At 35.1% G+C, this 14572-nt stretch overlaps 1 protein-coding gene across 1 annotated transcript in view; it reads left to right on the top strand.

Moving 5' to 3' along the window:
- Positions 1-4792: 4792 nt before the first annotated feature.
- The window catches only part of LOC128231174 (carboxypeptidase D-like), a 36515-nt gene continuing 26735 nt past the window's right edge, over positions 4793-14572 (top strand). The window contains 9 exon segments of the mRNA XM_052943656.1: positions 4793-5566; positions 5935-6084; positions 7286-7404; positions 7406-7429; positions 8082-8251; positions 10545-10631; positions 11098-11366; positions 12458-12649; positions 13314-13597. Coding sequence (XP_052799616.1) covers positions 4870-5566; positions 5935-6084; positions 7286-7404; positions 7406-7429; positions 8082-8251; positions 10545-10631; positions 11098-11366; positions 12458-12649; positions 13314-13597 — 1992 coding nt within the window. The 5' untranslated portion in view covers positions 4793-4869.

Genomic DNA, 14572 nt, shown 5'->3' with positions numbered 1-14572 from the left:
GTTTTGACAGATTTTCACCGAATTATTTTGAACGAAATATGTTCTGGTTAATATACCAGAAAATATTTCTTGCTCTTTAATATACATCTATCATTTGACAAAACTTAGACAGATCTTTATAGTTTTATTTCCTCAATATAAGAACGGCATAACATATGTACATAACCGACCATTTTTTCTTTTTGGAATCACTAAGAGGTGATCCTTTTATCCATAAAAACATATACAAATCATAACCGACCTTTGCAACCTAGCACACCATTATATACACGTTTATATAACCATTATATAGTAATATAATGATAACTGAGCCTCATCGCGCGATTAAATTGAGCATATAGACATACATGATGACAACCAAGTCTATTATCTTTTACCAATATAGTCAAAATGTTATATCTATGTTTCGAATCCATACTACCTTATATCTAAATACGTTTACTCGTAAATGACATTAATATTGATTGGCAATGGTTATAATATTGCAATTTGCTTTAAACTGAAGTCTTTATAACATAAATAAAAAGTTTGATAATTCATTTTGTTAATTTTAAACAATTAAGCCGTTTAAAACATACACTATGAATGAAGTCGATAAAGAAGTTATTGAAATAATTATTTAAAGAAAAGATTTTCCAATAAAAATCATTTTAAGAAACAATCATGGAGGAAATATATATACACATTGCGGAACAACTCAATATTTTGGGGACTTTAATTCATTAATATTTCATTTGTTATAATCAGCCCAAAGGCCAAAAATCGTGCGATACGGCCTGGTAGCGCTCCCGACGAGGAACACTAAAACTAATATGATAACATAATTTCAATTATATTCAGAGAGTCAAGATACACCAAAAAAATAAGCTCGCAGAGCGATTTTAGCCAACCTTTGTTTGACATTAAGTTTATGAACAACAGATGTATAACAGCCAATAAGTGGAATAAAATGACACGGCAAGACAGATTCAAAATAAACACATTAAAAACAAGAGATGTTTGTCAAACATTATGCCCCCCCCCCCCCCCCCCCCGAGCGCCATGTTGTCAGGATTATATGGACAATTGAATGAAATATGCGTGGACCGAAATGACAGCTGAATTGTCCCTGACATTGGATGACGTTGAGGCAGTTTTAAGATTATGACCAATCAAAGTGTGAGGATATGTGTTATGTGTTATGACCATGACCTTTGACTTTATGACCTCAAAATCAAAAGGAGTCATCAGCTGGTCACCAAAAATCTAAATGTCAAGTTTGAGGGCCATGGATGCAGGCATTGACAAGTTATCACACAGATAAGCTTTTTTTCGTTCAAGATCACTGTGACTTTAACCTTTGACCCGGTGACCCCTAAAATCATAAGGGATCATCTACAGGTCAGACGCAACTCCAAGTCAAGTTTGAGGACTATTGGTGCAGGCGTTGTCGAGTTACCACTTGAAACATTTTCGAATTCAAGGTCACTGTGAACTTGACCTTTGACCGATGCATCCTTAAATCAATAAGGGTCATCTACTAGTCAGGCCCAACTTCCATGTCAAGTTTGATGATCATAGGTTCAGGCATTGTTGATGTATCACTGGGAGAAGATTTGTTAACTATATTGCCTTAAAGGTTACTGTGACCTTGACCATGGCCCGATGATCCCCAAAGTCAAGAGGGGTTATCTACTGGTGATGCCCAACCTGAATGTCAAGATTGATGACCATAGGTCCAGGAATTGTCGAGTTTGCTTTCAAGGTCACTGTGACCTTGACCACCTTTGACCCCTAAAATCAATAGGGGTCATCCACTGGTCAGACTCTACCTCCATGTCAAGTTTGAGGGCCATGGGTGCAGGCATTGTCGAGCTATCACTCGGGCAACCTTTAACCATTCAAGGTCACTGTGACGTTGACCTTTGACCCGATGACCCCCCAAAACAATAGGGGTCATCTACTGGTCAGGCCAAACCTCCAAATTAAGTATGAGGGCCATGGGTGCAGGCATTGCCGAGTTATCACACGGACAACCTTTTACTATTCAAGGTCACTGTGACATTGACCTTTGGCCCGATCACCCCCCAAAACAATAGGGGTCATCTACTGGTCAGGCCCAACTTCCAAGTCAAGAATGAGGGCCATGGGTGCAGGCATTGCTGAGTTATCACTCTGACAACCGTTTACCATTCAATGTCACTGTGACATTGTCCTTTGACCGTATGACCCCAAAAAACTATAGCAGTCATCTACGGGTCAGGCCAAACTTTCATATCAAGTTCGATGACCATAGGTCTAGGCATTGTTGAGTTATCACTCGGACAAACTTTAAAATTATTATACCAATAAAGGTCACTGTGACCTTGACCTTTGACCCGATGAGCCCTTAAATCAATAGTGGTCATCTACTGGTCAGACCGAACCTTCATGTCATGTTTGATGACCATACGTCCGGGAATTGTTGAGTTATCACTCGGACAAGCTTTGGTCTACCGACCGACCGACCGACATGTGCAAAGCAATATACCCCTCTTTTTCGATGGGGGCATAATAATTGTTCATTATAAAGTAAACCAGCGGCATGGGCACTCCAAACGCGCGAGTTCCCACCCGTCCGAAAAACAACTCAAATTAAGGTTATGTTGAAAGAAGAAACCGGTAACACCATGGAATGGACATTTACAGTTGAGAAGATATTCAATTACTTTGACGCAACCTGCGCACCTATACTCTTTAACATTCCACGACAGCATTAGATTTTTGAACGGAGCAAAATTGTTGTTCTTATATGAGGCTTATGAACACCTAAATGAAACAGATAATTAGGTCCGAATCCCACCATAACATGAAGGACGCCCTCGGCACTGTTTACAAGATCGTCCAAGCTCCTCACTGTAGTAATCGCAAATGACTGGCGTAATTTTCGAGACCAGTAAGAAGAAGCTTCCCCACGACATGCATGTCTTACATATATTTTATCCGAAATGGGCAGAAAGTCTGAGAACTAATGTTTAAAATACTGGGCTTCATGGACAATGTGTAATGAATAGTCACCGTCGACACATCCTTTTAATAGAAGAAATATCATTTACAAATTCCAAAACAATGACCTGTAATGATTTATTTACTTCTTGAAACGTTTTTTTAATTACCCAGGATATAACTTTCAAGTTTGGTTCGTTTTTTCTGTAAATAGTGTAGTTATAAAGTCGTTTTATTAAAATCCAAATTATAAACAGAGACATAGGTCGGTTTATCTTCCATTTAAACATTGCATGGCTTTTATGTTTTTAATCAGTGCATGAGTGGTTTCTTGGAAGACTGATCACGCCATGTAGCTTAGTATCGTGTACCCCCTGTAAAATTTCGGTCACATCTTGCTTTAAAATCTGCTAAGACAAGATGATATTTTTCTGTTGCATGTTCTGTTATTTCGTTATTGTTTTGTTGTCAACGACTGATAGGCCAGAGTTAACCAATAATGTTTGTCCATTGTTGTCAGAATCAACGAATCTTAATTCACGTTTTTAAAAAGTGCCACTAATGGTACCTTGGTTTATCTTTAAAGGTGTTTTCAATTTCTTGCTCGTTTACCTTGTACTTTACCATGATAATGCCAACGTGCCAGTCATCACTTTTATTTGGATTAGTCATGTCTTACATACACTAGCCTGTACGCCGGCTCTTGTGCTATACCATCGGGGATGTTAAGTATGAACATATCAACCGCTTCACTACGTGTTATTATTATATCGGTTGTTGACGACATCGGAACATCATCAACACCACAACCGCATAGAAGAGGCTATTTACCACTTCTTTAAAAAAAATGCCTTCACGTTCAACTACTTACACATGAGCACTTGTGTAAAAACTCTTTTGATTTTTGTATACGCGCGCGCTCAAATCATAGTCAATGGAGTTCCATAAGGACCTATCGAAGGCTGTAAAATTTATTTATAATTGATATATTTGACTTTATACATCAAAGCGGTCTGTATATAATCATGCAGAAGACAAAACCCCCTCATACAGCTACACAAACATACAAAATCCGTTTATACTTTGGATTATTATAGTAATAAATTCATACACTGCGTCACTTTAGTGCAATAACTCAATAACTGCATATAAAATAGTTATTAAGGTTCTTAGATAATCAAATGAAGGCGAACCCTGAAAGATTCCAAGCCATTGTCAGTTGAAAAAAAAAAAATAAGGACCTAAATATCACTCTTAACCTGAATTATGTAAATATCGAAACTGATGACAATGTTTACCTTTTAGGTGCCACAATAAGTTTTAAATTGGAATTTGGTGTACATATATCAAATATTTGCAAGAACGCCTCAAGACAGCTAAATGGCCACAACTTGTGTAGACTTTGCAAATTAAACATATACTACTTAATTAACTTTCAAACTTTAATTTCTGTACGTTAATTTGGCATTTTTGTTGCGAGGTGCAGACCAAGAAACTTGAAAAGGTAAAAGAACAAGCCCTCAGATTTTCATACATGCAGTGACTACAAGTCCGATTGCACCGTACAATATATAGTCCGTTGCGCATGTAACCCTTTGTCAAGTTTATATATGCTGCTGTTGGTTTGTTGTTTTATTCATTTTTTGCAAACTTACTCGAAATGTAATTTCGTCTTATTTATATTAAATTATGATGAATAAAACTAGTCATTGTAGATATAGTCCTTAAAACATGTATTGGGAATCTGATTTTAATGAGATCGACTTATCTGTAACCTTCACATACAATTTTCGTTCAGTTGTGATTCGGTTGACTTGTTGACTGGTTAGTATTTTGGCAAAGAGAACCCACCAATACAAATTAAAAAGTAATAACTCGTCAAATACAACACGGAAGTCACGAAATATGTCTGCATGTAAACAAATTTACACGTATGTTAGCTACAAAATGTTTGTTTTCATGTTTTACTTGGCGTTTTGGGGAAAATGTGTTGCAGTTTCAAGTTTACGGATTGAGAGAGATATAGACACTAGTTTTTATTACAATTATACTCGACTGACATCCTTCATGCAAAACATGGTATCTTTGCATCCTCAAATTGCAAAGCTTCATTCGATTGGTAAAAGTGTTCAGAATAGAGATTTATGGGCCATTGAGATATCCGATAATGTCAGTACAGAGGAAGTTGGTGAACCTAAATTCAAATATGTTGGAAACATGCATGGTAATGAGGTGATAAGCCGACAAGTGCTGATATACCTTATCCAATATCTGTTGGAAAATTACAACAAAGACGAAAGGGTTACAAAGTTAGTTAATAGTGTTGACATCTTTATCATGCCATCTATGAATCCTGATGGATTTGAGAGGGCTGTTGAGGGACAGTGTGATGGTGTTACAGGGAGAGCAAATGCAAACAATATAGACTTGAATCGAAACTTCCCGGATCAATTTGACCAATTTTCGGGCAAGAATATTCAACCAGAAACACAGACTCTCATTGATTGGATTGAAGGGACTAATTTTATACTGTCAGCCAATCTGCATGGTGGTTCTGTTGTTGCCTCATATCCATGGGATGACTCTCCAAATCATCAATCAGGCAAGTTCAAATAAATACTAGGTTTTTTATAGATCTATTCTTCTGACTTTTGTAACATGTATGGTTTTGGACCAATCTGTGTATTATTTGACATATTTTTTTCTCCAGCTTTAGAAATACTTTTTTCCTATTTAAAAATATATCTGTGTAAAAATGTGTGGACATTGTACTTGAAAATTTGTATCTGTTTATTATTTGACATATTTTTTTTCTCCAGCTTTAGAAATACTTTTTTCCTAATTATATATCTGTGTAAAAATGTGTTGACATTGTACTTGAAAATTTGTAATTTATGTATGAAAGTAAATTTTACCTACATGAAGATTTAATGAGATTTTTGAGAACACATTACAATATTTCTCTTACAGATTATAGTGCTGCTCCAGATGATGCTGTGTTTCAGAATCTGGCAAAAACATACTCCTTCAATCATCTTACCATGCATAAACCTGGGAAAAGGTGTGGTGATGCATTTCATGATGGAATTACAAATGGTGCTGATTGGTACGATGTGCCAGGTACAGTATTATATCTCATTAACGTTCAAATCAGGAATGATGCTCTCAGGATATAACAACAGTTGAAATTAGAGCAAGCCCCATAGCCCTGAACAGTCAAAATGCTTTCCAGACATGCTCAATGTCTTGATTTTATAAAGCCGGGCTAGTTTAACAATTTTATATACTTTATTAATATTGACTAATTTCCTACTTGCTCATCCAAAAACCTTATTTCGATGACAGGTATTAGTTAAAATACATTAGGAAAAATTAATATACCTATATCCCTTTAGCTCATGTAAATGAGTTTTGGCAGCTCTGTCCAATACTACATGTGGCCGAGTCTTATAGACTACTGGATGTAAACGTATTGACAGCATTTCAAATGAGACATTTTAATATTTCAATTTGCAACTTTTTTTTGCAAACAATATTCCTGATGTTTATAAAAGTAAAGTATTATGGGTATAGAATTTTTGTTGGAAATATGGCCGAATAAAATTAGAAGGTGTTTATTTATACTGCAAGTAATAGGTATAATTTTCACTGTGACTCAAATAGCAGGAGGCCAAGAATGGAAATTTTCTAAAGTCTTAAAACTAATAAAAGTAAAGATTTAATCAATTCCAGCACAAGTTATGCTACAGTCCATCTTCAATTTTTTTTTTGCATTTACAGTTGAATTCAGATAATTTAATATTTTATCATTCATTGAAACCATTCATAAGAGAATTTAATTATCTGTAATAATATGTTGTAATGTTTTTCTTAAGAAAAGATTGGCCACCATTATTGTGAGTAAAATTGATCAGGAGGTCATAATGGTATATAAATTTGCACTTTTCCAATATTCCTAAAAAGGGCCTATACAAATAAGAACTGCTTATCAGTAAGTTGGCTATTGGCTGGGAGATCTTATCTGGCCTTTTGCCTAGGTGCATAAGGGTAATTTTTACATCTACATTTAGTTACTAAATATATTTGTTTATAAAGTTAGTCAGCATACCATTAGCGAATACACAGTTTGTTCTTGGTTAAATTGAATTGCATTAGATTATTTCATTTGTTTACTGATTATGGTTTGCATGTTAACAAATACTACTTACTATTTCTGCAAAACTATAAATAAACATGCAAACATCTGTATCAGTTATTACTTTTTTTAGAAATTATTGATCTAATACATATATTCTAATAAAACTTATTCACTACTATTTAGGTGGGATGCAGGATTACAACTATATTCACAGCAACTGTTTTGAGATCACTGTGGAACTATCCTGCTGCAAATATCCTCATCGTAATGAGCTAGCAACTGAATGGAACAATAACAAAAAATGCCCTCTTGGCCTACATGGAGCAGGTAAGTCTTGGCAAATAATAAAAAAAGAATTAAATAAGTGGTAATAACTTTTTTTTAAGTATATGTACATGTATAATCTGATAGAAATGTCTCTTGGTTACTGTATTTGTTTCATTATAAATGTCAAATTTGATCAGAGTTATGCCCCCTTTTATGTTTAAACATGTTATGTTTGGGTGTTGTAGTACATGTACTTGTTTGTAACAACTTTTAGTAATTTAATTTTCACCATTTTGATTGAAGTCAGACAGGTTTTGTAAATAAATATTAACCAATGAATAGGGATTAAAAGTTAAAAAACCAAATCACTTCTGACTTTTAAATGCACTAGTGTAACTGTGTTGTGTAGTTCCTAAGCTGAGGTTCAGTAAACTTTTATTTACATAAACGTATCAAGTGATAAAAGCGCCAGCAGTATCATTCTGTAAAACATCAGTACGACACTACATTTTTGAAAACCAATATGGTTGTGACCATGGATGAAAATGACACAAAATAAACAAAGAAAAAATTAATTCAAGCTTTTATTTGATCAATATTTTGACAGATACATAAATTTCCGATGCGATATATCAACATAACCTTATATATCTGTGTATAATTTGATATGAGACTCAGTCCTAATAATGATGTTACCGTCTGTGTATTTCAGATTCACACAGGCATTAATGGACAAGTGGTGGATGCAGAAACAGGGGAGGCTATTCCTGGTGCAGTCATCTCTGTGGTTAACATCAACCATAATATTACCGCAGACAAACATGGCTACTTCTGGAGATTGCTTGTGGAGGGACAGTACAGATTCCAAGTGGTCAAAGAGGGGTAGGTAGCAGTTTCTGTATTTGAATTTCATATTTAGGGTCACATTTTTTTGGTTTAAATGAGTTTTTGTGCCAAAACTTAAACTTTGGCCACGACTTGATACACATGTTGCTAGATTCGATACACACATGTATAATGTATAATGACTACTTCAGGGATAATTCTATGTCAGATTTTCAGTGAGAGAATTGCTCCCACTTGTCCAAAATTGGTGAGAGAATTTTAATTTCAGTGAGATTTTTTATAAAACATGGATAACGCAGTGATAAAACAATGCATAACAATATATGCATGAATATCAATATATTAGCAAATTTACAATATATAGATAAATAGATATAATATATACACTTGTTTGAAGGGAACACTTTTTAACAGTTCAGACAACATGAACATTCATTCTCATCATACTTGAGCAAAAAATAGGATTTAACCATGTTTGCTGAAAGGTGCTTGACTTTTTTTGGGGGAGATGAAGGCTTTCCATTGTTGTTTTCATCTGAAGTTGTTAAATTATTTTGATCCAGAGGCTTTATTTCAAGGAATGCAAACAACGTTTTCTGATTTGACATTTTGACGCTTCCGATATTGTAGACGCCTTTAAAATGCAGTGGTAACCCGCAAAAACAAAATTATTCCGGGTCGCAAAAATGCTTGAAAACAAGTGTGTGGACAATATCGATCAAAATATTTGAAAAGACAAATGCATTCAAAGTAGGGGAGACAATTCGACAGTAATTCAAAGAACATAAACGAGAAGCCATCCGCGACTACGATGCTTTATTTTGTTAATCAACAAAAGGGGAAAAAGGCACAACATACACAAACTGCGATCAAGTGCGAGAATATATCACATTTATGCGATTTCAGCGATTTTTATGCGAGAAATCGCGGAAATCGCTTACTAGAATTATCCCTGCTACTTATTGAGTTATGGGTTTGACTGAAAATAAGAACAGACAACCGTTATACACTCAGCTGCGCATTTTTTCATATCTTGTGATCTAGGATAGCCTATTGCTTTCGAGGTTAATAGGTTAAAGGCCACAATTGGACAACAGCCTTATGAAAACTTGTCTGTACAATAACTTAAGGACTGTTAGATCTGTTTTCATGAACTCTCAGTGATAGGTTGCCACCTACCAGCAGATGACTCCTTTTGATTATGAGGTCAGTAGGTCAAAGGTCAAGGTCATGGTCAACAGTCTTATAAAAAGTTAATGACAATAACCTGAACATTTTTACTTAGAACCACGGATCTTTGATGTTATTTTGCTCTTTTAAGAACTCCTGATATCAGATCCATCATCCTAGTCAGAAGCAGACTCTTCCACTGAGCTTTTTGCTTCATCTTGTTTATATCACTAACTGTTAGCTTTTTGACATGATCATTACCAGAGTAAGATGCTGTATTAAAGCAATATACTTCAGGGATGTGATTGCTGTTGGTTATTACTTCATTTGATGTAGTATTGGCTCATGAAATTCAAATTTGAAGCAAGGAGAGCTTCAAAAGAGCTTCTAAAAGCCAGTTTTGCTTCGTGGCAGGGTGCTTCTCCCTAATGGAGGCCTGAAATGGCCACCAGACCCCTTGCTAGAATGGTTTCAGCCCTTCAGCTGCCAGGTCAATCACATCCCTGTGAATAATAAACTATGTAGGTACTGGACATATTGATCTTAATTATACCCCCACAAACGAAGTTTGAGGGGGTATATAGGAGTGAGCTTGTCGGTCGGTCTGTCTGTCGGTCGGTCTGTCGGTTTTCATGGTTTCCGGACGATAACTCATGAAAGGCTAGACAGATTTGAAAAAATTTTGTACACAGGTGTAACATCAGAAGATACAGGTCAAGTTCGATATTTGGGCTGGTGGGGCCAAGGTCACTGTTACTAAAAATAGAAAAACGGTTTCCGGATGATAACTCATGAAAGGCTTGACAGATTGAAAAAAAATTTGGTACACAGGTGTAACATCAGAAGATACAGGTCAAGCTCGATATTGGGGCTGGTGGGGTCAAGGTCACTGTTACTAAAAATAGAAAAATGGTTTCCGGACGATTACTCATGAAAGGCTAGTTTTTCTTGTGAGCAGTGTAACTTCTAAATTACTCAACAGATTTAAATAAAACAATACATGCATGATAAAAGAAGATGCAGTGTGCAGTAACCTTGGAGTTATGGCCTCTTTTCAAAGGAATGGTTTGCCATTCCTGTGTCCAGGCGGCATTTGGGGGTATTCGTCACTCCTGTGACAGCTCTAGTTGATCTTATTAAAAATGTTTGCTTTTTTTAGGTATGAAAATTATGAGAGTGAAGAAATTCGAGTGCCAATGGGTGATGGCTTCACTGTCAAAGTGGAGATGAAGAAGCTAGCGGACAGGTATGTTTTGTGATGAAAGGTTGAACTGTAAAATGCTCAAAGTCCTCTTGTGGACAGATTTTTTTTTAACATCATTATGGTCTTATAAGTGTACAAGTGTTCCATCCAGTGTCATTTTTGTAACATGAGTAAATTTCGTGAAGATAAGTGGAGTAAAAAGAGCCCATATCAACCCTTTTCTTAGCTATTGCATTCTAGCAGATATAATAAGTATGTGTAATAGTCAAACTTGGCTTTTTAATTTAAAAAGGTTCCACCTAGTCTCTTTTTGGTAATCAGTCTTTGAACTCAGATATTAAAAAAGACACATTGGTTTGAGATATTACTTAACTCCCAAATTTACAGTTAGACACTTACATTACTGATTCTCAACTTACAATAATATTTTCATTTCAATTAGCCCTCAAATCCCATTATATGTTCATTTCTTAAGACTTGAAGTTTATTTTAGCTAAACTAATTTCAGCAAGCCCACAGCTTCCAATGCAGTATACACCCTTGACATGCTGGTCAGCCAGATCAACCGTTTACGAGACTCTGCCCATCGTGAAACTATGACATTCACAGAACCTGCAGCCTTCAAGCATCACAATCAGCAGGAGCTAGAGTATCTCCTTCACCATTACAGTGAAGAGTTCCCACACATTACACGGCTATATGATATCGGCAGCTCCGTCGAGGGGCGGACTCTATGGGTTCTCGAGATCTCGGACAATCCTGGCAAACATGAGCTGGGTATGGCATTATTTCCTAATTAATTGTAATCAACTGGTATGGTTTAACTAAATATTAATTTCTAATAATTTCTATGTTAATAGCTAGCTATGTTCCAATGATCTAATATAATCAAAAATTTATTTGTTGGGTCTGAAATCCCTGTTAATGGATTGTATTTGGTCATCAATTCTATTGGTGAGTTGTTTTTCTTTCTTCTCTCGTCATTTGCTTTCCTTTAATTTCTGCCAATTTTCTTCGTTGAGCTCATTTAAACACATTCGGAAGTGTTCAGTTGTTATTGTTAACAATATATATATATACATATATATATATATATATATATATATATATATATATATATATATTGGTCGAAAGTAACAACACTAAATAACTTCAATCATACACATATTACACAAGCATTGTTGTTTAGAATAACCTGTTATTGTACAAGAATAAAACTACAATTAACGTATTTTTGTTCACTTTTCAATGATATTAAGTGTTTGCACTTACTTAGGTCTACCAAAGAATTTCCAAACAAATTCTGATTTCATTATTTAGAAGACCTTGGATGTGCTGCTTCTGGCCAATGTGAATTATTTGCTCAACAAAGAGAAAAATCTTCTACTTTCTGAATTATTTGCTCAACAAAGAGAAAAATCTTCTACTTTCTAAATTATTTGCTCAACAAAGTGAAAAATCTGCTACTTTCTGAATTATTTGCTCAACAAAGAGAAAAATCTTCTACTTTCTGAATTATTTGCTCAACAAAGAGAAAAATCTTCTACTTTCTGAATTATTTGCTCAACAAAGAGAAAAATCTTCTACTTTCTGAATTATTTGCTCAACAAAGAGAAAAATCTTCTACTTTCTGAATTATTTGCTCAACAAAGTGAAAAATCTTCTACTTTCTGAATTATTTGCTCAACAAAGAGAAAAATCTTCTACTTTCTGAATTATTTGCTCAACAAAGTGAAAAATCTGCTACTTTCTTTTTATGTCAGAGAAATATTCTTTACTTGATCATTTTTTATTTAAACAGACTAACTTTATGTTCTTGTGACATTAACAAAGAAAATACATACTCCATGATTTGCTTTATTTTGCAGGTGAGCCGGAATTCAAATACATCGGGAACATGCATGGAAATGAGGTTGTTGGCCGCGAGATGTTGATTATGCTGATCGATCTTCTGTGTAAGAACTACGCGAGTAATGAGTTCATCGCCGGTCTTGTTAACCACACGAGAATACACATCATGCCTACAATGAACCCTGATGGATACGCTAAGGGCGTTCTTGGTAAGAAAATATATGTAAAAGTTTGTCTAATTTCTGAAGAACAATATTAATTCATCAAGGTATTGCTGTAGTTTTGGTGTCATTTTAATAGCTGTGGCAAAGTAGTCCAATAACTTTAATCAGGACATAGCTCAAAACGGCGTAAGATATTCACATGAAACAGAGTACACACGTGTCCATCGGGAAATATGTGTGTGCTTGGCATGGCCCGTCACTCTGGCTGAAATGTTTGTTAAGTGATGCCCCTTAGCTGAATGAGAAAAACAGACTTGCATTGGTGGTGCTCTTGTTTATGCACATTAGATGTGTATGTATTCGGCAATGAGGTGTAATGTAATGTAAAGTACAGTTTATTTCTAAAAAAAAATGCCCATGATAGATTTTATTGCATCAAAATTACATTTCACATTGGATATACATGTATGTGCAATGTATACTATTCATTTCTACTCTTTTTTTAATTAAATAGAAAATAATTATTCAAAACATACAGCATTTTGTTAATTGTAATTGCAGTTTCTTTAAAAGAAAATGTTAGTAAATATCCTCGCCAAATATAATAAAAAGAAGTCAAAATCTTGATAAATTAAAAATGAAGGTTTACATATTTTTTTAATGGCGCTCGTGTTAATTATTATTCAAGCCTATTATATTTTTCAACTAGGTGATGTTTGGGGAACTGCAGGCCGAGCGAACGCACATAGCATTGATCTGAATCGCAACTTCCCCGACCTTTATGAGACGACCCAAATAAACTCACATCAAGAGAAGGAAACCCTAGCTGTCATGAAATGGCTCGAGGAATATCCGTTTGTGTTGTCTGCTAACCTACACGGAGGTTCCCTTGTTGCAAATTATCCATTTGACGACGGTTTAAAGGGTACAGCCAGTTTCAGCAAGTCGCCAGATGATACTACGTTTATTCAGCTGTCTGAAGCCTACTCTTTGGTAAGTTAGAATAGAAATTTTTTTTTTAGATTTCAGAATGATGTTCAGTTATTATTAAAAATCATATTTTTTGAAATTCTGGAAATTACTTAGACTAAAATTCAACTCTTATAGACTTTATTTAGTCTGATATGTATGAATATAATAAAAATAATATTGAGATATGTTTTCTGTTCTAATACTTCTTTTTGAAAATAAACAAAATCAAGGTTTTAAGTCTGCCCTAATCCAAGTTCATTTCAAGAGCAAGATTTATGGGCTGGCTATTACCTTCCCTCATCAAAGGAAATTGACTGCATATACATTGACTTATCACTGTGGACTTTTAAAGAGGCAGGCACATTTCCCCACAAAGCATCAATACATGTTCAGCCTGCATTCATTTTACATCAACCGACCAACTACAATATAGCTTTAAATTATACTCACACTGGTAGGCTCAGTTACAAATGAATCTCTTTGAAATGCAGTTTTGGGCTTTAAAAATTGACTGTTGTTGCAAAATGACTTTTTGAACATAATTTTATCAACCAATTGAAGAGTGAGCATTGCTAAATTCATTTGCAAACAGTAGTACAGTACACTCCACGCGGAACTACCACTTTCCGTTTTCCTCGGCGGATTTTGGTCATCGCGGACACGACATCCAATTGATCATAATCCTCTTTCCTCGGCGTTTTTACTCGTTCACCCACCGAGGCTGATCAGTGGACCGTATATTTACAATCGCCGCGTTACTCGGAGGTAAAAACACCGCGAAACTCGGAGGAAAACCGATAAGAATCTCCCACTGTATCTAATTTTGTTTAATTTATTTGATATTTTTTGCTACACCCGTAATTATTTATAAAAATAATTTATTTCGCGTACCTAATTTTCGGACATCCAAAGGACATCAATCATAACTTTCACACTTACCAAGTTTCACAGACTAAGATTATCTACCTAACCGTATACGCAACTGTTGACAAGTTA

The sequence above is a fragment of the Mya arenaria genome, chromosome 4, assembly GCF_026914265.1.
Source record: "Mya arenaria isolate MELC-2E11 chromosome 4, ASM2691426v1".
Classification (NCBI taxonomy): Eukaryota; Metazoa; Mollusca; class Bivalvia; order Myida; family Myidae; genus Mya; species Mya arenaria.
This window is presented reverse-complemented; position numbering and strand designations above follow the sequence as displayed.